The sequence below is a fragment of the Echeneis naucrates genome, chromosome 12 (genome assembly GCF_900963305.1).
Source record: "Echeneis naucrates chromosome 12, fEcheNa1.1, whole genome shotgun sequence".
Lineage (NCBI taxonomy): Eukaryota > Metazoa > Chordata > Actinopteri > Carangiformes > Echeneidae > Echeneis > Echeneis naucrates.
In genome coordinates, this window is record NC_042522.1 from 13,126,384 (window position 1) to 13,153,968 (window position 27,585).

The 27,585-nt window shown below is 37.4% G+C and overlaps 1 protein-coding gene across 2 annotated transcripts; it reads left to right on the plus strand.

The window, feature by feature from the left end:
- Positions 1 to 1,043: 1,043 nt before the first annotated feature.
- Positions 1,044 to 27,585, plus strand: znf618 (zinc finger protein 618). 2 transcript variants are annotated; one of them, XM_029516280.1, is made up of 15 exons: positions 1,044 to 1,096; positions 7,345 to 7,630; positions 9,323 to 9,400; positions 9,707 to 9,751; positions 15,779 to 15,868; positions 16,947 to 17,027; positions 17,970 to 18,059; positions 18,321 to 18,404; positions 20,395 to 20,472; positions 21,354 to 21,398; positions 22,065 to 22,142; positions 23,073 to 23,231; positions 23,697 to 24,382; positions 24,443 to 24,811; positions 25,069 to 27,585. In XM_029516280.1, the coding sequence occupies exons 2-15, from the start codon at positions 7,372 to 7,374 to the stop codon at positions 25,615 to 25,617; spliced, it is 2,691 nt and encodes an 896-aa protein (XP_029372140.1). In that variant the 5' UTR covers positions 1,044 to 1,096; positions 7,345 to 7,371; the 3' UTR covers positions 25,618 to 27,585. The 2 variants fall into 2 exon arrangements, with proteins under 2 accessions (XP_029372140.1, XP_029372139.1); XM_029516279.1 differs by having other exon boundaries at positions 7,345 to 7,684; positions 23,697 to 24,811.

Below are 27,585 nucleotides of genomic sequence, written 5' to 3' on the forward strand. Positions count from 1 at the left end.
GAATTTAGTCGTCGGGTCGTGTGTTTATCATGCAAATGAATGAAAATATGACCTTATGAGAACTGTATTCAAAGCAGCGTGCATGTTTATTCTGCCCCCCTTTGCTTTGGCTTTTTCATAATTAATAATCTGGTGTTGAGTTGTTTTTACTAATGTTTTAAACATACACACACAAAAAAAAAATATTCCAATGCAATTGTTATCTGGGAGATGAGGATAAAATTATATCTACTAAATCCATCCTTTATGTCTTCCATCTAACATACACAATAACTGCAATTTTGCTGTTTGTCTTTATTTGTTTTTGGGTGGATGTGTGTTTGTGTGCGCAGATACAATTTACTGCCTGCTAAACATGGGAACAATTTGGACTTTTATTTCAAAGAGATTGGAAATGTGTAAGCGGAAAATAACTATCCAAAGTGAACTGAACAGGACTGGAAGAAGAAGGACCAAGTCAGCATAATTTGAGGGCAGGAAAAACAATCACAACCAGTGCCTCTAATGTTTATATTAATCCTGCAGACGCCAAACAGCTTCCCATCTTGCATGGCTTGCTTTTATTTTAATGTAAGGGAAACTGTGGAAGCCATATTTTGCTGCGGGTAATTTTAATGCTGACCTTCAAATCTTTATGAATTCAAAGAGCTGGTGGAAATTGCATGGCACGTATGCAAAATCTGGGTGTAAATTCTGACCTTTGTTCGGAAAGTCTTATTTAAATACAGCAGTTTCAGTTAAAGTACAGAACTGGAGACAGGCAACCAGTGTCATGAGTTTTTAGGGTTGGATCAGTCTGTAAATGATGGGAATGGGTTTATATGCAGAATACCTGAAGGAACAAGTTACAAAGCTTTTTTGGGGTAATGCTGCAGTGTTGCAAGGAAAAACACCTTAAACCCTGATTTGTTTAATGGGAACTATATTCTGGGAGAGTTCATTCTAAGTAAGGTAAGAGGAATGCTGGTCTGTCAGTACATGAACAAAAGCGTTGTTTCACTGAGGATATTTGGAGCGAATAGTTTGGTTAGAGAGGTGAAACTCATTCCTCTAGGCTCTGATAAACACAAGACGGTGAGGGATCATATCGCAATCGGTAGGTTGCAGTGGTTGAAATATATTTGCTGTCCTAATTGTCATCAACTTTTGTGAGGAGGTTTTGTTTTCCATTTAAAGGGTGAGGGCTGTTAAACACCTTTGATGTCATTCTCTTTTGTAAATGTGTAATTACAGACTTGTGATTTGTGCTAATATGTGTCTGAAGAAACATACATGGTCTTAAACACAGTGAAGATTTGGTGATCTGTTATTTTCTAAATGGCATGTTGAAAATGTCAGAAAATGGCTTCACTTAAATTAAACTCAAGGGAAAGGTTTTCAGGGGTTGGGTCTGCTGCATATAAAAAAAATTCTGTGCATTCTGCACATATTTTTCCTGCTCTCCTTTGTAAAAATGAACCTTATTGGTTTCATGAATAATGCATAAGGACGTTCAATTGCTGCAGCAATGAAAATTAGGCCTGTTTACGTGCAGTGGTTATGTACACAGAAGCTTCTTTTTTCCTTGACCATTTTCTGAAGGTAGAGCAGAGCCTGAATAGCTTTTCTGAAAATACAAATTTTCAGCAAAAGCAAATCTCATTTCTTTGAGTGAAAAGGGGAGGGGTGAAACTCCCGCGGGTTTAATGAATCCATAAATCACAATAGTGCCAGGTTTGCTGCGCCTGCGTCAATGTGCAGTGTAATTTTGATTTTCATCAAAAATTTAATCTGCCAGCCTACAAGGGTTTAGCAGCAGACCGGATGCCGCCCTGAATTTCTAATTTTAGGGGCCTGATCTTTCAGGATTTATTTTTGTATAATTCGTCTGCTTTTCAATATCTCATGTTATTAAATTTTAATTCGTGGCATTAACATATAGATTGAAAAGGTTTTTATGGTGGTTTTTGAGTGTATGCTGATGGAATTTTACTAGACGACAGTTTCTTTTTCCAGAGCATCCTGTGTGTGTGTTGGGGGGGGGTTATCCATTTCTCTGCATTATTGCTTTTTGAAATCATTGGTCATACACCATCTTGGAAGACATTTATTACAGAGGACAGGAAAATGTGCATTTGATTAAAGAAACAGGGACGAGCAGGCAAAACATTTAGTGTGAAACAGGTTTTCGGTCAACCCTTGCTCCCAGTCCCTTACTCTGCCCTGGATAATACAAACATGCAGTGAAAGCAGTGATTGAAGTGACCCCCTCCATCCCCCATTTTAGCTGATTCCTATTTTTAATCCCTCCAGAGTGGAAACATTTTCATGAGCCTTAAACAAATTTGTATTTTATATTTGGAATCTCTATTCCAGTCTACTTAACATGCAGAGCACAGTGACTTTTGGCAAAGTAAGATACAATTCAAAGTAAGAAAATCCCCCTAAGTTAGAAGCACAAGATTTTTGCCTTTTTACTTTAACCGAGCACAGTGATTGATTTACTTCAATATTGTGCAAAGGCAGATACAGTACTCCCCAAATATAGGCCAATTATTTTAAGTACCTCAACTAAGGACTGAATTCTGAACAGAGGTATGTCCAAGAGATGTTTTCCTTGTATGTCTAACCTCCTTATTCTGTAACCCTAGATAAATTTAGTACAAGGATACAATATATTATGGTTATTATGCATACATTGACATCATAAAACACAGCTGGGTCATAGCACCAAAAGAAAACTAGTTTAATGCATTGACATAAATCTCAATGCCACCTACGCTTGCTGACTTTAATGCCTGTTCTGATACTATCTATAGATCCTTGATATGCAAATAACATTTGATAATTTAATTTAACTGCATTTCCTGGTGTTTTTGCAGTGTTTATCGCTTCGATTGGCCCTTTGTTTTAGCTGGTTTAGGTTATGCTTTATTTTTAAGGAACATAAAGAAAATGTGCATCTGGTTCAGATTTTCACTCTGCCATAGTGCTGTAGGTTACAGAATATCAGAAGCCTCGGACTATGAACAGAACAGAAGGCCAGATGGCTAATTTTGCATTTTGCCTTTAATTAGAAGAAAAACAGGCCTCAACAGGCATTTCATGTAGTTGGGGTATGCATTCTAAATGTTGGACAGGAAATATTACATGGATGACAAAGGCTTGGTCTGATTCAGGACGTGCATGTGTGTCCTTGCCATTATTTAATTTAATTACAGTTGGCGAAAGTCGCTCTATTTCTGTTACAGGCGCAGTGAGATACATTTGTTTTCACCCCACAGTAAGCATATTCTGATCAATTGGGCCAATCAATGCCAGCGGACATCCAAACACATAAAACAGCACATGCAAAGAATTGTCACTCCATCATTGATTTCACTGCTCTATCTCCTTCACATCTATCAAAGGGAGCTTATGGCCCTCTTTAGCCATTTGCAGGCTTAAGATGGCCCTTGTGACCACTGTGGGAGTGTCTCCATGTGGGACTGTAGTCAGCAACACAACAGGCTGCTAGTCCTTAGTGAGCCCTCTGTGGCTGGTCCATAACTATGTGTTGAGATTAATACGATATTAATATGAATGCAACAGTGTTTTACTCTTATAGCTGAATGAGGTGCACCTCTTTCCTACATAGTAGAGATACAGTGAAGTAGTTATGCTCAGTGATTTGCAATCTAGGAGTCAGGCCCTTTCTAAGAATCAACAGATTAATTTGAGTAGTCATTAGAATGTTAATGGGAGTGGAAAATGGACAAAATATTAATTCTGCTATTTTAGTTTTTTTTTTTTTTTTTTTTTACTTTTCTCTTATAACTTTTTGTCATATAGATTATGGCTATCTATTACTTAGTGGAAAAAGTAAAGTGGGGAAGTATCCTTTATACATGATAGGGCCATTCTTATGTCACAACTTAAAAGTTTAAGAAAATAAATAATTTACCTGTTGGTAAAGTGTCAACTAATGGAATTATATGGGTGTTTAAAAAATTAAAAAAATAAAAACCTCCTTTATGACCTTTATTGAGCAGCTTTGGAGAAAAGCTTTCAATCCAATAGCAGCACGATCAGTGCTGTAAAATAATTTATCAACAAATTGTAAATGCATCAAAGGTGAATCATTACATTTGTGCTGTCCTCATTTGTTTTGACTCAAATTTTAGCTTAGAGACAGCCTTTACTCTATCATACGTAACAGAACAATGATGACACATTACTTTTTCTGTGTGAGGGATTAGACATGTCACTGTAGAAAATTTTCATGCCACTGTAAATTCTGCCAGAACACCGCCAAATACCAGTGGTGTTGACTTTGAAATCACCTCCCTTAAACTATGTTTTGAAAAAAGCACTGAGACAGAGAAGGTTAGCATTTGCTGTATTTTTCGTGGCTCACTGTTAAATTTACACAGAAACGCACATTTTGCACAGCATTTCCAAGAGGAGGAAGACTATAAACTACCAGAGCAAGTTACATTAAAAATGACTTATTAAAAACAGTCTCGATGCAGTCATTAAGCCTGTCAGTAAAGATAGCTGTAGGTCTGGTAAAAAGGAAAAATGAGGTCAATTTTAAATTTCCTGTCTATAGTGAGTTGCCTGCACAGAGAAACGAGCTCAAGCCTGAATCCGAGTACTGCTATCCTGGAGCAGTTGTATTTATTTTGTTTAACAAATTTGCTGCCGTACTGTAATTACATCATCTGTTTCTCCATGAGTCAGAAATTTTTTAAATTGAATGCCTTTCTTTTACAGGTGCAATTTATTTTTTGTGGATTTCCCTTCTGTTTTCATAGTGTGGAATGGGGGCTCAGTGTTCAGTGTTAGAGCAGAAACTGTATATCACTGGTCACGCTGCTCTGCCTTATAAGGAGCAAATTTTAAGCAATTTTACTGTTCTGTAATACAGCCCTGAATTTTATTTATTAACACAGATGGACAAACTTGTGCAACGTGACCACCAAATAGCCCAGACACAAAGCACTTAGAAAAACGTTTTTGCTGTAACCGCATAACTGATCTTAAACATCAAAATGTTCTTAGCACCAAAATAAGAAGCGTTGTTGGATGCCAACAATTTCACTAATTCATTTGTTCAACATGACTGTTCAGTTCTAAAGCTAGAAAATGTAGCACTAACTGTTACATTTGCTGTAAAATGTGGCACTTCGGTAGACCTTAAAAGGCTGTTTTAACTTTGCCGATCTAAAAGATATATTTGTGAATTCAGAACAAAGTAAGTTTTTGTTGCCGTAGCAAAGGACTCTTCTTTGTTGTGTGACAGCTAAATTCATTGCAAAATAAGTGTGACAACACCAACTTTAGATTAAAAAAAATATAAAAATACTGCCATGAATACTGTCCCAGTTGTTTTGGTGCAGTAACTTGTGTAATGGACACCCAAACTAAAGCCTGTCTTGAAATATGAATATTTGGTGGATTATTTGATGATGTAATTTTTGATTGTTATATATTTATACCTTTGTGTCAGAAGTAGCCAGGGCTGGAGGCATTATGTATTTGCGGTTTCTATCACTTCGTCCCAGGCTTGTGAATGCAGTGTCTGAGTAACAAGAAAAGGAAATTTAATTATAGCTGGCACAAAAGTCCACTTGGACCCAAGGATGGACTGATTAAAGTTTGATTATCAAAAGTTTGACCTCACAAAACATATTTTTGGTCATGACTCAAGAATTCACAATATCCAAACAGTGAAAAGTAATAATCACTGTGACATAACTTCCCACAGAAGCACTTCTGGTCATTCTTCAACACTGTAACTCAGGAACAGAAGGGGAGATTGTGACCATATTTCCTGCAACTTGTCTGGTTGGCGGAGGCATACTACCACAAGGTGGTAATTCTAGTTTCTGTTGGCTGTGTACTTCAGCTCATTGGAAATACAAAACTGATACTTTTAAATAGTATTTAAATAGGCTTATATAAATGTAGAAAGACTTAGATATAGAGTTTAAAGTTCTTCAATTTCAATTTCTGACCACATACATCAGAGTAAAGTGGAGAGAACCTGGCTTTCAAATTAGAAAATCATTGAGCAGCTGTCTTGTTCATTTCTCTACTAAAATGCTGTAGTTCAGCTGCATTTGCTCTTTTCAGCAACACTATTTATTGTTTTCAACTGCGTTGAAATGTTTAATGGTCTCATAGATAACCTTTGAATATAAAAACAGCATGTTGGCCAATCTTTGGACTCATTGAAAATAGCAGTTAAAAACTGAAAAGGAAGATCTCTAATTAAATTGAAAATGGAACCATAATGGACCTAAATGGAATTCCTCAAACTTAAATGTCAGTTGTTGCCATTAAATAGATGCTTTGGCATGATGATTTGGCCCCAGCGGATCACTCCTGGCTTGGTCATCCACTGGCCTCTTTTGGTGGGGCTACCAGCAGATAAAATTTCCTCTTGCTGAAAACCTTGGTTCATGAAAAAATGCTACATTAACTCAAAACTCAAATATTTGCCACAGACTTTTATTGCACAGTGAAAATCCAGTTGTTAAAAATCCAAACAAAAAACAAAACTTTAAAATTGGAAAAACTGTTACAGCTCGTTCTGAGATTGCATAAGGTACCAGGAAAACGACAAAACACAACTTGCCCAACCTTGCACAAGGCCTGTCAAGTTGTGCACATAATGTATTATTGGCTGTTAGTGTTTTTTTTATTTTTCAGAGCTATGTGCTATATAAACTGAAAACCAGAAATGTTTTGTTTAATTTTTCACTTCATTGGCCTATTTGCCTAGGCTTGTTGGCCGTGTGTTATATCCAAAGAAAGGTGTAACAGTGCAATGAAAATGCTTGTTGTTGCTGTATTGGTGTGCTATTAATAGAGGGCCAATTTTCCCCCCTTCCATAATATCAGTCATCCTGGCATAACTCTGTTTTGCTTGGTTGCATTTTGAGCACATTCTCTTGACGAGGCCTTTTATAGACTTGTGCTGAAGTGGCAAGTTGTATAATTTAGATATTTCTGAAATTAGAGCATTTGGGTGCCACAAAGCTGGGGAATTTATGCCCTTAAAGGTCACTCATGAACAGTTAAGCCACTCTTCAATGGCTTACGGCACAAAAATTTGTCTCTTTCCAAAATAACACTGTAACACTGTAACATCTCACTTTCCTGTATTTAGAAAAACAGGTGGTTGCCAGACAAAAATCGAAGCTGACATAGATAGAACCTCTCAGGAGAGTATTTGTTTGACCTGACCTGAGACCTGATAATATGTTTGCATACTACACTGCACCTTGGGCTACAAGTCATGACCAAATCAGTGTCCACTGTTACATGACCAAAAAGTAAACTTTGACTCTCTCTTTGTTGTTTCTTTCCTACATACAGAAGCACAGGCTCAGAGGAGGTTGAGTCATGAGTGCACAAGATGCACCCAACCCTGGGAAGGAACAGGCAGACAGTGGGAGTTCAGCCACAGATGGCCCCTCACCAATTCTAGCCACAACGAACAAGAACGCAAGCCCACCACCTGTCACAATTAAGAAAGAGCCTGAGACCTCAGAGACGAGCAACGGGAAAGTTGGGGATACCAACCCTGCTGAGATCTGTGTTGTCATTGGAGGAAATGATGGGGGAACGAGCGGAGGTGGATCCCGTAGAGCTCAGACCGAGGGTATGTTTGCCCTTGGTACTCCTCCTCCAACGAAGAGCACAGACTCGTGCATAGGTGTGTGAATATACATGCATTTGCTGATTGCAGGCACGGCTGGTAATGCTTCCTGACTGCTGAAACAGGCTGTGCAGCATTTTCAGAGTTCCATTGGGAAAAGAAACAAACAAAAAAAAAAAACAAGCAATGCTGTTAACAGTTAACAGTTTTTATTAGAATAACTGTCTGCACAAGAATTGGCCTCTAATCATACCTATTGAGATCATGTTGTTGCACTTGAAATTTTTAAACCAAATTTTCCAATCCCATGAGCACAAACAAAATTCCTTCCAGCTCCAACATTGAGATGGCTGCGTAAAGACCAGTATCTAAAAGCCTGGGCCACTGAAACCCAAAGTGCATCGTTGTAGACTATACCATCAGGATTATAGGAAATGGCTCCTTTTTTGAGTTCTTAAATGAGCTAGTCCTTTTTAAAGAGGTAGTCTGACTTTTTTTCTCTCTCTGTCTCACTCTCAATTTTGATTTTGCTTTCCTCACATTCACAAACTGGAAGCTCTCACATGATCATAGTTTAAACTGTTATAACAAACAAATTCCTTGATTAAATAATTTGCACAAATAGACATATACACTTTATATGTGTACGTCTATTAAAGTATGAGGCTAACTTTCAGTCACATGCCATATTATAGGTACTACTAGCTAAAGCTAGTTAAGCCCTCTATAGCAATCTTCTGTAATATTAGACAGTCTTTGTTATAATACAGGACAATTCAAAAGTAATTGAAATTATAACTTCCAAAGTGACTGAAGTTGATTAACATTTCTCTTTAAGTAAATCTTGCAACATAGACTGCATTAGTTCTCACCAAATGTACCTAATAAATTAGAAACTAAATATGGATGTTCATCTACATTTTTTCCTGAGAACAGTCATTTCATAGTCTTAATAGATCACAGTTCTGCATTTTACAAGTCATATTTAAAGCACAATCAACTATGATTTGGAAGTGGAAGCAGGCTTTATGTAGCTGATAATGACCAGATAAAAATTCCTTGATTATCCCTGATACTTATCTTTGCTCAGGACTTTCCCATTAATTAATTAATTCGTCTTGTACCGCTTATCCATTTCTGGATTGTGGGGGGTGGGGGGGTGGAGCCAATCCCCAACATTGGGCAAGGTACACCCTGGACAGGCCACCTCACACTCAGACCTATGGACAATTTAGAGTCACTAATTAACTTGAACATGCATGTCTTTGTGGGAAGAAACTGAAGTACTCGGAGAAGACCCATGCAAACAAGGAGAGGCCTCAGGCCCGGAAACCACACCTGTGTTCTTATTGTGGGGCAACAGCGCTAACCACTTTGCTGCTGTGCTGCCTAAAATATATTAATCTGATTTGTAGTTATTCTTTCCTTTTAAGGCAATACAAGCAGAGAAAAGATATTAGTGAAATCTCAGTTAATGTTGAACTGAAAGATTGATTGAAATTCAGAAAACAAAGTGGGCAATGTGACATATACTTAAAACAACACAAACAGATTGTTTGAAATGTATTAGTTTTACTCAGCAATAACAGGGAATTACATACTATTATACACTACTAAATTATATGCGCTACATGTGTATACTCCTGCTAATACTGTCACTTTGTTTTTATGACACTGTTTTCATTTCTTATCCAGGTTCCTATGTATGTGGGGTATGCGGGAAGAAGTACAAGTATTATAACTGCTTTCAGACTCACGTAAGGGCACACAGAGGTAAGATACTGTAATTTTTCTGTGTATTTGGTCCAAATGAAAAGCTAAATAATATGTAACTGCTGTTGTTTTTCTTCCTGACAGTATGCACCTAAAATTATTCACTTCCCCAGCATGAGTCATTCATGTCCTGTTTTGGCCAGGAATTGTATTAAATGTATTTGTTTATTTGGCTTCGGAATTATTTCGATCTCAGAGATAGCAATTTTAGCAACAAGGTGGAGACTCTAAGCTGATATGAACACACTGTTAAATTCTAGGAATATTTCTATGAGGCTTAACTTTTTTTTTTCTCTTTTATTGTAGAATCAGAGTCCATGGTTGGGGACAGTCTACCCCAGCCACCCAACAGTGAGTACACTTTTGCACACACACTCAAGTTTGTCAATGTGCCAGCACAAGCTGCTGATTTCCAGTTTGGGTCATTTAACAGACATTATGCTGTTTTGCCAAATATCATTAAGGTTTTTAGTGCAACACAACTTAATAGATGAAGCAGACTTAAAGGGTTTTGCTTTCCAACTGCCTGCCTATTTCCTTTTCTATTGAACACAGGTAACACCTGTATTGAGTTTGAGGGCAACCTCAACCTCAGCATTTCTGACACAGTAATGTCATGTGTCAACACAATGTTCTGATGCTGTAAAACATAGATTTTATGATAAATAACAATTTTTATTTGCTAATAATAATTAAATAAATAATAGTATTTTTGTATTATCTTCATTAAGTGTTATGTGTAGCCAGTGACTGCTTGCTGTGGTTCAGTTCAGGCTCCACAATCTCGCCCTGTGAAAATTGATTAATTAGAACGCGCACTCTAGGTTATTTTTAATTAAAAAATAATGTAGGTGATAGCTGGCTATAAGTGCTGCTTTGATTCACAATACGCTGTAAACTGTAACTGTGCATCACTTTACAGGACTGACTCAAAATGGATATTTGGTAAAACCACCTCAAGATTGTATGAGTGAATGATGAAATAAAGAGTGTGCTTTCATCAGAGCTGAGTTTGTGTTTGTTGAAAAGATATCATCTCTAGCTATGAGATGGGAGGCCAATGTAGTCAACTGAACCGTGTATGAAATCTACTTTATTCAGTCTATTCCTGTCAGGTAGCTAAAACTAGCAAACAGCTGTCTGCAGATATCAGGCTGATGCTTTTGTCAACAAAGCCCGTGCAGATGAATTAGTGAGCAGACTTTCACTTTCTGCTTTGTTTGTGCTCAAAGTGATAATTACAGTTGATATCTCTACTTAGTTGAGGCATCTGCCACTGGCTATCTATGTGTAGTGGTGTGGGATACCATTTATTTAGTGAAATATGCATAATGATGATACCCTGCTAGTAGCTCAACTAGTTTGCACATGAATGAATCTTTTGGTCATTTTTTAGGAAAGGAAATCCTTCTTTCACTATTTAAACCATAAAATGTGCTTGAAAATTCTATCGTGTTCACATCTTTCTATATTTACAGCAGCAACTACATGGGTCATTCGTTGAATAAAAATAAATAAATGAATTTCAGAATAAAGTGTCGAAGGCTCTTTACAACATTGGTATTTATCTGATGTAGCTACATTTGCCAAACTATAAAACAACTTGAATTGAATTAAGATGAATCATTTCTGGACTTTAATCTAAAACAAAGCTTGAGATTAGTGTCAAAGTCTAGCCTTGGGTCATGGGATATTTTTCTTTAGGTAAAGATCTTTTAAGACATGAAAATACTCTGCTTTGTGTAACTTGTGTGTAATATGGCTGTTATATAAAATGTTCAATGACCAGACAAAATTCTACTTTGTCTCTCTCTATAATACATTTCACAATTGACATAATTCTGCTGTCACGTACACTTTAAACTGAGGCTTGAGGTGAGCGTAGGGAACATTTTCCCCCCAACTGATGAATGTGAAAAACAAACTTATGTGTGCACATGCAGCATTCTTCTCAGTGAAGGTCAAACATCCAGCTGCAGTAACAATAAGCAAAAGGCTTAAGATTTGGACGTTTTAAGTCTGTGTCCTTACAGCCAAAACAGTAACAAACTGGTTCCTTAGAGGTAAATCTGAAACTACGTATAAAAATAAATGGGGGTTTGCAGGTGTGGTGATGTTGCTCCTTTAAGGTTGTTGCATATCAACTGCAAAAGCTTGTATTTATCAGCCATGTTGAAATCCCTTCTAGGGATCACTGAGAAAGTTTGATCAGGACTAAAAATACGCTTACCTCAGAGTAGTACTTGAGTTATTTATAAAACTTCCTACACACACTGTCAACAATCATCATGTGAATGTGCATATCGCCTAAAGGCAAGAGTATCAACAAGGCAGAGAGAACAGAAAGCGCAATCATCTCTATGCAAACAAAGCAATGCTTGGCCTTTTTTTTTTTTTTTTTTTAAGCTAATCAGGAATACAAACCAAACACAGTGTAGCCTAAAGGTCTGTGACCATGTTAATAGATAGACCAGATAGGCTGCTTGGCTAAAGAAAAAGAGTCTTGGATGGTATTGCTATATTGCAATTCTTAGTATTTATACTTAATGATTGGTAATGACTGAAATGCTAGTTTGAGTATATTTTCCATTATAACTCGCTATGGGCAGTTGAATAGTCTCCAGAAGAACATGAGAACATGCATTAGTTTAATAATAAAAAAACAGGCAAAAAGCAGTTCAAAGCTCAGGCTTTTTTGACAGCAGAGCAAAGATATGGAACCCTGAATTGCATGAGACCAGGCCAGTCCAAAACGACTGGTTCCTACAGCATCTCAGGCCTGCATTTTAAAACCGAAATGAGCAAAATAAACCAGGCCAGCTAAATAAGTCTAGATTTTCCAGTTGCCTATAGTTTGGGAAATATCCTGCATTGGCAGTTGTGCTGTGGAGGAGTATTTGGAGTTTGAAGAGAGTATTTTGGGAGTGTGACGAGAAAACTTTGGTGAATGTTCAGGCCAAAAACAATTTAAAAAGGGGGGGAAAAAATGCATGCGCTTCTGGACAAGTTTTATGTACAGCTAAGACAAGGAATTCTTTCTTTATGAAATATCTGATGCCAAGGCACTCAACAGATGTTTACAATAGTTATTCTATGACATAGTTATTACAATCGCGATCATTTTATCTTTTGCCGTTGTGATTGCCAGGTAGCAGGAGAATTTGTATTCACATTGTAAATCAATCTAGTATGATTTGCTGGCTGTGCTCTACGTGTAATGTAAAACAGAGAATGTGGCTGAAGGGATGATGAAGGATCACAGAAAAATCTGTGGTAAAATAGATCTTGTACAATGGAAATCAATTTGACTTTTAATTTAATTACTACTACAATTAGAGTAAAATGTTCATTTTTCTCAGTCCCTCGTCTGGGCAATTGTTCTAAAAGTTAGACTTAATTCCAAAGCCCAAAACAGTTGACATTAATCTAAATAAGTTGCACTTGAAAAGTTTCCTTTTCATCCATTTTCACCATTGTCAAAAAGAAAAGTCAATTTAAAAGCACAATAGAGTCATGATGCAAAATCAAATAGGAAATGGATGTTGCATTTTCACTTTTGCTGAATTGGTGGATTGTGTGCCACCTGTACAACCTGGAAATGCAAACTGTGCTTTCACATTTGAATGTGAAATGTATTATGGTTTGAATGCTTTAAATGGAAATGCCATGAGATTGAATTTTCAGTTCGTCGTGTTTGCATAATGGCCAATGCACAAAAAAAATCGGTATATAGGGAGAAGTACACTCAATGTAGGTTGAATGTGTCCTTACCTATGCTTGGAGGAATAATGTTGTGTGAACTTTAATTACACTGCGAGGGAGTCACTAATTTGTAGAAGATAGTTTTAATTGTGTTAATTGGTTGGGAAATTATGGAATATGCCTGTGATTGAAGGCTTGAGGTGTTGTAAATGCAATTACAGTTAGCCTAACCCTCCCCTAACAATCACTTTTTTTTTTTTTTTTAATCTCGATGTCCTTGTTGCCAGTTAAGCATAAATTGTACAAACCTCTTTGCTGTAATGTGAAGAAAATGGTATTTTAAATCAGCTGTGTGTCAGCTTTTCTCTGCCTCCTTATATCTCATCTATTGGACAGCCCTTTGCTCTTTTTTAAAAATTTTTAAAATACATTTTGACAAATATTATCTTACTACTTAAAGTGTTAGGGTTAGGGTGAGGTAAGATGATCATTCCAGAGTATAATAGAATACATTTTATTTTATTTTTTTTTTTTTTGCACAGTATTTAAGTACATGTATCAAATACCTCAGCCGAGAATGTGAGTGATTGAATTGACAGAACACTTGAAAGCTGTTGTCCTGCTCCTAAATGATAAAACATTTGTCTCATGGCTGTTTGAGGTGAAGGGACCTCAGCTGAGGCAACATCAGTCAGACACATTATTATGGAAAGAGGGCTAGCCTCCTGTGTCACTGGACTGGAGAGAGGAGGTTAGAAATGGATTTTGTCTTGCAGTTACTCTGTACTGTTACTGCAACAAATTGCTTTCAGACAGAATTTCAGTGGTGTGCACTTCATGTGTTTTTAATAATCAATAGCCACCTGGATGCACAATGCATTACACTGCAAGACAACAAGAGCAGAAAATTCATCTGCACCCCTTTAGCTCTTTATTTGGTAGAGCTGGCTGTGAAAGTTAATAAATGTTTAAACATGCAAACAGGAATCAATATTAATGCTCATTGAACAAATTATGTTAGCATGACTTGGGTGACAAACATTTCAATTCAGTTTTCAAGTTGTAATTGTTTGCTGGCAGTGCTCAGATATTCATAATAAAAATGCAAAGAAAAACTATTCTTTTAAAGCCATTTAAACACAAGGCTTTTGACTTAATATATAAACAATTATAAGTCAATAGATCTCTTACTCCAGCATTTAGCAAAATTGCATAGGAATGTTTTTTTTTTTTTTTATGGGGAGGGGCTGTGTTTGATTGAAGGCAGGCCCATACAGAGTGTATCAAACAGATTTGCATGAAACTTGGTGAAGAAAAAAAATTTGGGTGCTAATCTGGTTAAAGAGGAAATTGTGTGACGATGCATTTTTTGGGGGGGGAGCACGTACAGCTTTTGTTTAATGTAAAACATCTGACATATTAATGGTGTAGGGATCTTTCAGGGATCACAGTTTGGAGCAGCAAGATTTGACTTTGTCAGAGGTGCACTTTTAGGAGCACTTTTGAGTGCCAAGAATGCCATTCTAGTTTGTTTTGCACACACATATTTTAGTAAAGCTTTGTTTGTATGTAGATATTACAAAACAAAATAATCTAATCATGACTATCTTTCACTTTTCCCCTCTGGGATTCATTTGCCTATTTTGTCTTGTTTATCTAATCTCATTTAGGCCCCCTCTCTGTCTGTCCCAGTGCAATTAAATCTTAACCCGTTTATTTTAAATGTATTTGTTTACAATCTATTTTTCCAATGTAGAAGGACTAAAATCACAATTCTCTCTCTAACCCTGCTTACTGTATGCACACTAAAAATACTTTTCTGCAAATGAAGTATGAAATGCAATTGGAGGAATGTTAATTCTGCTGCTTCTCTGGACATGAAATTACAGTGTGTGCAGGTTCAGTTTGTTATAGTGGACACAATTCAACTGCAAGTTCAAGCATTGTGACATAACCTTTGTAGATGCTCTTGCTCTATGTAATGTTAAGTGTGCAGCAAAACAAAGTTTGATCATTTATTTAGTAGGATGAGGCAATCAAATTGTTCATCCACAAACAGCTTTAAAACCTTGAAGTCAAAATAGTAGGAATATGGAATTATGGAATGAAACCCCCAAATGTCACAATAATATGTCATAGTAACTTAACATCTTTAATGACATTTTTTCCTTGGAAATACTTAGTTATCACAACTCTGTGTGAGCTCTCTGCAGTCTGTTTATTATGCAGGACCAAATAACTTACATACAAATGACAGAACTTGATTACTACAAAGCAGAATCAAAATGTGTTGCATGAAAAATGACAACAGTGGAGATTTTTTCAATGGAGATTTTCATTTTTGGTTAGTTTAAAAATTCTTTCAAGGAAAATATCTTTAATGACTATGATTGCTTGCATAAAATAAATTTTTACGTAAAGGCCTGAGGCAAGTGATCCCTAATGTTTTTTTAATATTCAGTGTAAATTTTAACCCAATGCAGTGAAATATAAGAAGATTTGCTCTGAAATTCCAAGATCCCAACCATTTAAAAGAAAGAAAAATGTATGGGGGGCAGTCCAAGACATGAACTGGGATGAGTTCTGAATTGTTGAGCTGGCATGGAATGCCCATACAACTTCTTTCCAATAGCATTATTGTATATAAACCCCCCACTTTTCACTGTGTATCTGCAGGTAGCTTCCGTTACTCCTGTGACATCTGCGGAAAGAAGTATAAATACTACAGCTGCTTCCAGGAGCACCGTGACCTGCATGCAGTCGATGGTAACTAGCAGCTCTTGAACAATTTTTATGACAACTCAGTTCCTCTTTGAAACTCCCAACACTGAAACTTGGAAGCCACTCATAAGTGAACTTTCCATTTCAATCTCCATGTTGTTGGAAAAGCTGAGTGGCATGGTAAAATGGGAGTAGAGCTGAAAAACTAGTCATTTTGCCTAAAATTATACTAAATACACATGTGAGAAGTTATAGTCTGTCTCAGTCTAGTTACTGACTGTATTAACTACGGAGAGTCTTTCCATGTAAACCCATAGAGCAGATACATGGGGATGTCCTTGTCATTCTCCATTGTAAGCAGAAAAGAGACATGAATTCTTATATACCGTATTTCCTCTAATAGTGGCCTGCGGCTTTTCTTTCCTCAACTGCAGAAGGGTACCAGCCCTTTATTAGAAAGACTTATATTAGAGAGTATGCCTTTATTTAATTAATTCTCTGCTGCATGCAGCAGCACTCTCTTTGAAGTCCACACTTAACTTCTAACGGGTAGTATAGGATATGATAGTTAGGGTAGCCACAGCTTCACAGCGGCAGCACCAGTTTCTCTCCTGGGGGGAAAAAAGGAGGCTTTTATTTTGTTAAAATGGGCGACACACCCAGCTGTTCATGTACACCTGCCATCCATTAGAATGGAGGTCAGTATTAAAGGAAATAAAGCATGCTTTGGCTGCTCACCTTTTTTTAAATAATATTATGTGTAGTTTTCTTGAAAGGAACATGCTTTAAAATAATAGTTTAGCTTCATTTTGGATTAACTAGGCACACAAAAAGCAACGGGTATTTATAGGATGAATTTTGAAACATGCTAATTTTCTTTTTTGTTTACGCTTCAATCAACATGATTTAATTTAAGTCAAATCATGTGGATTGTCCCTGAATTATCCCTGGAAAGACAAAGTAAGGAAAAAAAAGTGCTCAGTAACTAAAACTTTGACAAATTCACTAGATAAAAATGTTTGTCTTGGAACAACAAGGAAATCGAAAGAGCTCAGTTTATGTTTTATGATAATTCAAAGGATTCAGTGAGAAATCAACCTCTTGTCTCCCACATCTCTCTCAGATCCTTATGAACAGGTAGTGTTACCTGTGGATGGCCTTAAAGAGGAAGAACCAGTTGAACCCTATCAGAAAATTGGACCAAGTAAGCCTGTTGATTTAATTTCCTGTTTAAATATATCTCCAACTGGTGATTGCAAACTTAGATGAAGACTAATACACCTTAACAAAGTAAGGGCACACATTTCACCAAATATATTCTAGCTCCGAAGGACTTTTTGACTTCCTGTTTTGAATTTATGTTGTTCAACCCTGCAGAAGAAGTGGACTGAATTAAGATCATGTCTAACAGTAATTCATAGTTTTAAAGTAATTTGCCAACATTTGTTTACTGTTATACATTGCTGGCTATTCGGAATAAAAAAATAGAAATCTGAATTTCATGACTTTCAACGAATTCCAATTACACATAGATAGATCAGAACCCACCTGTGTCAAGAGCATTGTATTGGGCGCACAGTACATAATGAAAGAACTTAAGTCAAGAAGAAATCCATGTTCTATGAAGAACAACACTCAGCGTATGAGTTAACTCTAGAGCATGAGTCCAAAAGTCCTCCTTCGCAGGTGAAGAATCACTTGCCCACCTCCATAGATACCGTGGGTTCAAGCGATGGCAGCGGGTGTCCCTTCAAACACAATTGGCAGTGTTCCCAGGTGGGAACTTGTCACTACACTGATGACTCCGATTCATTGGGGAGATATTGTGAACCTCTATGATAGTACTATGCAAGGAGACCGCTGTGTTTTTATCACCTCTAAAATTAAGATATTGTTAAATTTAAACTTTAAAATGGATATTTTCAACCGGGAATAAATAGGTTCCGAATCACCAGCTCCCTTCTCCCCACACCGTCTCTTGTTTTCTGCTAACTTCTAACAACATAAGGCATAATTAACAAAATAATTGTTTTTTAATTGAACAACTAATCCAACAAATTGGATCTTAATTGATATGGCACTGGTTTTGTCACCAACATTGATTGTAATGAAAACAAATGTTTGGTTTTTTTTTTCTTTTCTCTAGAAACTGGGAGTTATGTTTGTGAGTTCTGCGGGAAGCAGTACAAGTACTTCAACCCATACCAGGAGCATGTTGCGCTTCACACTCCAATGGGTGAGCTTGTTATGTTACTGCTTGAGGATTCTACGTAAAGGACTTGAAATTTTTTGACTTAGAACTCAGAATTTCTTTCATAGTCACTTCTGTTTCTTTGTATACACTCTATGCAGCCTCCTTAGTATATGCCATGTCAATTTTTCAATTTTGGTATTAAATCTTTACAATGTTACTCTACTTCAGTAGTATCAGATTTGAAGCCACTGGTTTGATTTGGACCATTAAACTGCAACTAACTCGAGATATCTCTCGATGTAGGCTCCTTTGATATTAAGGCATCACCGGTACAGGAATGTGGTAGCATGGACATGAGTAAATTTGGCCAACCTGGTAAGATAAAAAGTAAGTATAATTTTCTTGATTTATAATGAAAGAACGATTTACACCTGGTCACTAACTTTGTTATGGTAACCAATTGAACAGAGAATTTTTATTTCAAGTCTTTTCATTTTCATCTCAGTGCTAAATCCAACATGCAACAGCTAATATGTTGTATTTACCATTGATTTAGAACTTGAATGCTTTGTAATTGGCTCTGGGTGTCAACGTGACAAATTGTAATATTGTTTGAATCAGGTCAAAATTAAGTAGATATTGATGTTCATAAAATAGAACAACTTGGCAATCAAACACATACTGCCTGAAGCATTGAATAAAGTTTTTGAAACTTATAAATCACCTGCAAAACCACACCAGTACAGTCATTTAGCCATGATATGAGGGCAGAGGCTGTCGCAATAATGGTAAACATTCCTCTTGCAATGGCGGCTCGGAAATGAGCATTGGGATGCAACACTATGACTGAAGTGTGTTTCACTGAGCCAGTAGAGAAAGGATGACAAGCTTGAATGGAAAGGTCTGGGTCACTCTGCCCTCACCACTGTCTTTTTTTTTTTTTTTTTTTCCTTGTGGAAACTAATAGTCATAAGTTAGTTGTATATTTTAGTTTCCTCAAGATTTGCAAAAGATTTTTTTCTGAAGTGAAACACTTCTCTATGTATGCCTTTTTAATACTATTCTCTCTTCTTTTTTTTTTATATTCACACAAAAAAATATGAAATACTTGATTGTGAGAAGTAACATAAAACAATGTATGGAAGCTCATAGAAGACTGCATTCAAATATTTTTTCCAGCATATGTATGTGTTTAATTGAGTGAAAATTAGAATGAAGATACATTAATTGAGTTTTCATCTTTGTATGATATATGGAAATATTAAAACTAAAATGGAAAAGCTATTTGAGAAGGAAATTCAAAGTGTGCAACCGTGCTTTACAGTGGACACTATTAAATTACAATATATACAAGCATCTATTTACATTTCCAGGTCACAGCACTCTTTTGAGTTCAATATACAAATTCTGTTTTCTAATAATTTTAAAAATGACAAGAACACTCATTAGCCACTGTCCTGGTGACACAGATATTTGGATAATGTCCATTGTAGAGCATGCTAATAATAATAAGTACATTTTTTGTTTTCATTTTTAAATTGCTATTTTAAGGACAAAATGAAAGCAACATTTAGTAACAAGGTTGAATGTAAATGAAAATGCAATGAATCGTTCGTTTATCAAATCTGAATATTTTTCAATGTATTGAAATTATTATTATAGTAATATTATTATATTATTATAGTATTCAATGTAAGCTTTTAAAGACTTGGAAAAATTAAGCATCAAACTGCTTAATCAATTTCATTTTATTTCCATAGTTCATCCATATGGTGTCTGAAAATGAAAATGGTTATTAAATTATTGCATTCACATTTTGAATTAAAAAAATATTTATTTAAAATTATACCTACTCTGGCATTACATTTACTTTGAATGTAACCCACTATAAGCCTCCATATAATATGTTACAAGATTATATATGTTTACTGTCAATAATGAAGTCAATTTTATATAACTCTTTTCCATTGCTTCACCAAAATCTTTTCCCCAGCTGTCACAAATTATTGATATTTCTCCAAACTGGTTCTATATTTTGTGGTACATGAACACCCCAATCTTTCTGCTAAAAAGCACTCTACCATAAAGCACTATTTAAAGCACGGCACACACTCGCATCTGAGAAGTGGGTCAAAAAAGATGGAATGAAGAAGAGAAATTAAACCCATATTTAAATGTAATACGAACATTTGGAGCCATTGTCAAGGCCGTTAGCATGATTGATTTGCATGCTAAACTGAAATTAAGTGTAAATTGCATGTCATTGCCTTGGCTCTGTCTTAACTGTTGTGTAGTTAAAAGCATGAATTGAAAGTATTATCCACATAATGTAGCATGGCCATGACCCTCATTGTTTCTCTTGTGTTTTTACCAACAGACAATCCATTCAGGCGGAAATTGGAGAGTGCTATTCAGTCTAGTCTGGTTGACACAAACAGCTCACAGAATTCAAGCGGTGAGCACCGACTCACTAACTGCATGTGGATTCCTTTCTGTTTTGAAATGTAGAATTTCTGCCCAAATAGTGTACTGTATTTTCATACTATGAGTTCTATTACAAAGCAGGTATGTGTAAATACCAGTACACATGGAAATGTGTACTGGTAACAAACACCTGCAGAAAGTTGAATGGAGGGGGAGTTGAGGATATAAAGAAGCTTGTTTGACCTACCTTGCATCAGTTGTTATTAAATAAAACAAGTTCAAGAGCTATTTGTCATTATTCTACTTCAAATTCAGGCCATGAGAACAGAAGTCTTGAAGAATATATTTCATCACCTTTAGTTCTGACAACCACCACACATCACCTGCTAACTCAAATAGTATAGTTACTGGTGCTGCAAAAAAACAATTTCTTTATCAGCTTCCTGCAACAAGCAGAGCCGTTGCACATGGACAGCATATTTTGTGGCCTGAGTGGCTCAAGTAGAGGCGAGCAGTTGAGTTCTTTATGGGTGTGGCTCTAGTTTTGTCATAACTGTCTTTACTCAGTGCATATGATTACTTATTTGCCCCAGTATAACTATCCACTTCATTATTTGATTTCTTAGTGTTGAAATCAATTAATATGTACTGTGATAGACAATTTATTACATTTCATCCAGTAAACATCACCAACAGTCATTGATTAAATTTTAAAAGCAGACTTTTAATAGCCTGCTTCAAATATATATATTGTACTATACGATTGTTAATCATGTTTGCATAGATACAAATATAAAAAATTAACTGTAAATCTTAAATGAAACAATATTTCTATGAACAAAGCAAAGGAGTAATAAAGACTGATTCATTGTGTATGGGGTCTTTACTCCCTCCCTATTGCCTTGTCCACAGGAACTCCAAGCCCTCTGGTGGCCGGCTCCTTCTCTACAACGCAGAGTAAGTCCCACCCTACCTCCTGTTCAGAACAAAATATATGCATGCTGCACTCCTTCCCATTTCATCATTTTTATTTTCTGGTGTGCTTCAATTTGTGTTAGTCTGTCATTGCTTGGTACACAGAGTTTCGCTGTAAGTCCACTGTGATTATACAGATTTCCTATATTTAGCTTAATTATCAGGGAATGTCTGCATAGGATGATTAGCATTAATCTTATTGTACATCTACATTGTATTCAGATATAGCTGTGTCCTGTAATGACTGACAGCAAAGCCTTTGCTGACTCATGCTGTTAAGGTTTTCTGTTGGTGGACTGAATTTAAAAGTGTCTCAATATAAAGATGTAAGCTTTTTTACATTTATTACAGAGGACTCAGTAGGAACAGATAGGAAACTGAGGCATCTGGTGGCGATATTTGAATTTGTGACATTACTGCAAAATTGGCTTAAAAATAAAACCAAAAACTACAAAACAATTTTTAGGAGTGCTGTTGCAGATTGATGTCTTGGGACTGGAAAAATCACAATAACACGCTCATGTCGGTCGAACTTACTTCCAGTAAAGTTTAGGGATCGTAGGTGCTAGTAGGTGGACAGATGCACAGTATTCTAATTTTTGCCTCCGACAAAGAGTCAATGCTCTTCTGGGCCTTGTGATTTTTTAGAACCCTACACTTGTGGTGCCTGTGGCATCCAGTTCCAGTTCTACAACAACCTGCTGGAGCACATGCAGTCCCACGCTGGTGAGTCCACGACTACAAATGCATGTTAAGCTCGACAAGGAAACGAATACAGAATGTGAACACACCGTCAGTGGCTGCGATGCATGTGATAATACACAGGCTTTGTGTTTATGAAGGTTTAAGCGTTCAATTGTTATACACAACACAACATTTGTATAGTTCCAAGAAATGGTTTTTTGTAATGAGGGTTGTTGCAGATCTGGATCTGAGGCTCCTACATTTGGCTTGTGCTTTTTTTTAGAAAAGCTGTAGTGCATCGTATATGTCACCATCTACACTATCTACTGATTTTTATTCATTACTCAATCAATCAAAAATATAAAGTGTTAGAAACGAAGATCATGTCCAGTGTTATGCGACCACATCTGCGAATCATGACAAATAATTTGGTCTCACCAACGGTACAAAAACAAAAATGTTAGGTATTTTTAGTTATAAATTTCCAAAAGGAGGTTTGTTTACACTTGTATGAATCATGTTCCCTGTCCTCCCTTGCAGTTATCTGAATAGTCTTAAAATACTATTATCCCAGCTTCACAAACGAAAAAGTTCTTATTTTACTTGACGTGATAATTTCTGAAGAATCTTTTCCTGTTTGGTGTCCCCCTATGTTTTTGCCTCGCTGTAAAACTGATTTCATTTAAGACCATACCAAGCAACCTTTGTTGCCCTTCTTAATTTCATAATGAATTATCCATTTTGTAAACTTGCTCATCCCCGACTTGTTAATGACTCACTAAGTCAGGGAGGCCAAGTAATGTATTTTCTTCTTTTATTTTGCTGGCTGTCGTATATTTTTCTTTGATATAGTTTCATGATTTTATTATTTACATTTTTCTCCACTGTAAAAACATGTAACCAACACTTTCTCATTTAATTTTTCACAATATTATCACATCTACTTGACTTGCCATCTCTTTATCTTCTCAGCTGACAATGAGAACCGCACCAAAGGGGACACTCCCAAAACCTCCTCTGCCTCGGGTCCTCAGGAACAGCTGTGGAGAGGTTCTCAGGCTCAGGCCCATTCCTCAGTTAAACTACAAATCCAGCCTCAAAGTATCTCCCAGAGAAACCACATACTCAGCCGTAAGTACTCCTGTCAATTTATTTCAGTTTGTTAGCTAGTATGTGTAATATGGTCATGTAAAGTTTGTTGCACCCTTGACTCTTTGAACAATTTGTGGTTAGAAATCTGTGTTTTATGATCATTTGGTGGTTGAGAGCCATGGCATGTAACTGCCCAGATTTCATTCCTTCTTTCTGCATGCCACACCCCTCTTTTTCCATACAATTTAATCTTTACATAATAGCTTTAAGGAAAATAATTCAAACATGTGAAATTAAAGGTTCTAATTTAAAATTGCCAACGTTTCAAGTGATTCTAGTCTGTAAAGCATTTGTTCCCATTTAATAAAATCTTTATTATTCTCTATGATTGTGTATTTTCATGTGTTTTCTATGACTATCGAATTAAAAAACATTAACACCTAATTATTTGTCTTACGTTTTGCTCTGCCTTGTTATCCTTCCATCTGCTGTTTTTGCTGGCAGAAAATAACGGACTACCTGAGAAGGAGCGACAGCAGGTGGCTGAGCGCCTGTTACGGGTAATGTGCTCAGATCTGAGCATGCTAAATGTGCTTAACAGCAAGGACTTCCTGAAGTTGGCACAGACCCTGGTGGATACTGGTGCTCGTCATGGTGCCTACTCCACCCGTGATGCTCTTGGCAACATGAGTGCCTTGGCACTGCGCCAGCTGCCCCGCATGTACAACCAAGTCAAAGTAAAGGTCACGTGTGCGCTAGGATCCAATGCTTCACTTGGCATCGCTGTCACCTGCCACTCCCAGACATCTGGACCAGATGCTTGTTATGTTCTCACAGCTTACCAGGTGGAGGGTTCTAGACTGAAGCGCTACGTGCTCGGTGTGAGGGAGGCTGAGCTGAGGGAAGGGCCTGAGCAGATTCACCACTGGGTGCAGAACGTGCTCTCTGAGTTTGTGATGTCTGACATTCGCACTGTGTACGTCTCAGAGCCCAGGGTGTGGTCAGTGGGATTTGCAGGATCACCACTTGGGGGCTGTAGCCGAGGGAGGATATGCCTGCGATGTGCAGGTTGTTCCCTCGGTGCGGTTGTCCAGGCTGTTCTTGGGAAGCGCAGTCTCCAGGCTCGAGGTCTTCATGAGCTGGCCGAGCTTCTCTCAACATGCAGAGATATTGCTTCCTCCACTACACTGGTACTCCGTGAGGATCCGTGCTCCAACACATCCACAAGCACAACCGACGAAGGTACACAGGGCAGCCCCACACAGGGCAGCCCCGCACATTGCCCCACTCCTCCTTGCTGGGATCGCATGGCTGAAGCTCTTCTGCAGGTCCATGCCCACTTTGAACAGATATGTGAGGCCTATGGGCGTAGTAAGGCCACGGCTCCACTGCTCCAAGGTCTCAACAAGCACCTGCTAGGCACACTGGCTTGTCTGTTGGCACCTCTGCGTCTGGCAGCTCTGGAGCTGAGCAGCCAGAGGAGACCAACCTTACAGCAGGTGCTGCCTGTCTACCTACGCTTGGAGAAATTCTTCACATCCAAAGCAGGGGAGGCTGGAACTGGCACAGCTAGCAAACTCTGCCACTACTTCCTCGAAGCACTCAAAGAAAATTTCAAGGTACTGAACTGGTATTGCTCCCATTCTGTACAAGTTGTATTTTTTAATGTCTCTTTAGCTAAGCAAATTATGCTACAAACCATATTTCTTTGGGGGAAAAAAAAAACAAAGTTCTGAAAAGTGATTATTTAGAAATGGCAGATCATGGTCATCACCAAAAAGTACCCAGCCTTACAAAAAAAGATCTTTTTCACATGCTAGTTGCATATGAGCTTTAGGAAAGCCTGAGAGTGACCAAGTTGTTTCTTTGTCTCCAGGTTGAACGAGCTCACCAGGTAGCCATGGTCCTGGACCCACGTCTGAAGCTGCGTTCAGTGCCAGCCTACCAGCATGAGGACATAATCTCCCGTGCATGTGAAATGGCTGCCGAAACCAGGGATGGAGGTATGACAAGTAGCGGTGGTTCAGGTGGTGAAGAACGAGACACTGATGGTCCACCAACCCCAAAAATAAGCCGCATAGATGGAGGGGGAAGCAATGGCGCAACCTCAAGGGGTTCATCCTCATCATGTGCCGCGTCTGGTAATGATGACAGTCAGAGCCAAGTGAGACAAGAGATTTTTCAATACCTGGCTGAGCCTCTTCTCCAAGGCACACCTGATCTCTTCCAGTATTGGAGCTCAGCAGTGGGTGAGAAGTTCCCCAAGCTTTCCCGCCTGGCACTGTGGCTCCTCGCTGTGCCTGCAGTGGGCATACGCGGTGAGTGTGTGACTGTGTGTGAGCAGAGCCTGGCTATGAAAAGGAGGCAGCAGGTAACTGCTGAGGAAATGAACAAACTCATTTTCCTTCGCTCTAATATGGGCTAGAAGAGAAAACCAATCAACCAAACGTTCACCTCCAACGAATGACTCAAGACTATTATTTATATACTGTAGGTTTAGACCAACTGTAAACTTCAACGTGTATGGACATTAAATACTTCTTGAAACAGATATTTACAGGAAAACTCACATTGTATAAGTTGCAAACACTCATAAAATGGCTTATTACATATTTTATATATAGAAAGGACTGATGTAAAGTGCTGTGGATGAAGAGTAGGGGTGGAATGTTAACTCTCAAAAGATTGTCCTGTTTGGTACGCTGCCCTCGGTTTGGGATGCACAAGTGAACAGGATGAGTTTCGGTCTTCTCTTGGCCAGTGATTTGAATTGCTCCAGCCTAACAACTTAACTGCTACTAGGCTACAATGCTGTTATTCCCACTGGATGGCAACATGTTCAGGTAAAATCAACTTTCACTGCTTGAAACTACTGTCATAGACCTCTGAAAATAAGCAAATCAGAATCGCATAGCTGTGAAAGAGTGATATAGCCGAAAATACTGTAGCATTTACGGTAAATACTTGCAGGGTTTAGAATTATCATTTTCATTGGTGTATGGCAAAAAAAATCAAGCGGTGAGTGTTCACTGCCGTCGTACCTCTGACTATTAAGTGTAGTAGGTTTATGGTTTACTCTTATATACCAGTGAAAATTATATGTTTAAGCATATTCAGCCATGGTAGATTTCTGAGTTAATCATTAAAGTTAATTTGATGGTTGCTTCAGTGGTCTCAAAATGTAGCTGCATATCATTTGCATGCACTGCACTGCACTGAATGCATTTTTCGACCAGAAGGGGTTGGAAAAAAAACAGCTGATTAAACATTAATTCCGATATGATGCCTTTCCTCTTGTTTATGCGACAAATTGTAGAGAAAAGTCAACTGATGTTAATTTTCTTTCTAAAGTTAAAGAAAATGTTTGAACATTCTGAAGCTATTAGACATGGAAGTCAAACTGCCAAACTTGCATAGAAAGCTAAAATTATTTAATTAACTTAAATAAAATAAAGCTTTTGATTGATTTTTCTATACAAAGATTTGTTACAAAGAGGGCAACATTATATCAGATTCTGTCTGTGGACAGTTTTTTCACCAGTTTCATTTAGCGTTTCTATTTCATAACTCGATTGCACCAACAAGGAATTAAGAAACTTAAATCTTAGATTATCCCTGAATATTTGATGGTGCAATACAGCTTCTGAAGTCCATAAATATACAACAATAACAAAGGGAGGCCATTTTGTCTGACTGGATAATAGTTTCCAGTTCAGAAATGCCACATCAGTCAACCCTGTGAAAAAACACTCAAAACTGTTGCCATTAAGATGCATCAGTCCACCTCTCAGATAAACAGCAGTAAAGTTATTGATCATCAGTTTGGTAAGCTCTTTGGCAAGGATTTAATTTATAATTGCATTAATCCTTGTGTGGTTGCCCATTGTGTGTGTGTGTGTGTGTGTGTGTGTGTGCGCTCTCAAAGCTTATTTCGAAAAGTTTTCCACAGGAAAGTTTTATTATTTTATTTATTATTCTTTCCTCATTTATCATTCTAATATAAACATTGTCTTCCTTATGTGAGCTACAAATTTGAATTTTTTTTTTCAAGGCAATAAGCTTTATCATAGGGCATAGTTTCTGAATTTCACTACTAATAATGACTATTTTCATGACACTCCTATAGTTAATTATTCACAGTAAATTATTTTCTTTGTGAAATCAACGGGATTTTCTCAGGAATGAGTGCACCCGAGTAGGCACCACCACCTTTTCCTAAATGAAACTAAAACATACCAACCTGTGACCTCAATGCCGAGGTATGTACTGAACCGTGACTTTTGTGAAACGTTCCACCCCAAATGCAGTTGGTGCCATTTGCAACAAACGAGAAAGAAAAAAAAAAAAAGATTGCTGAGGGTTTATTTCTTTCAGGACAAAACAAATTCTGCCA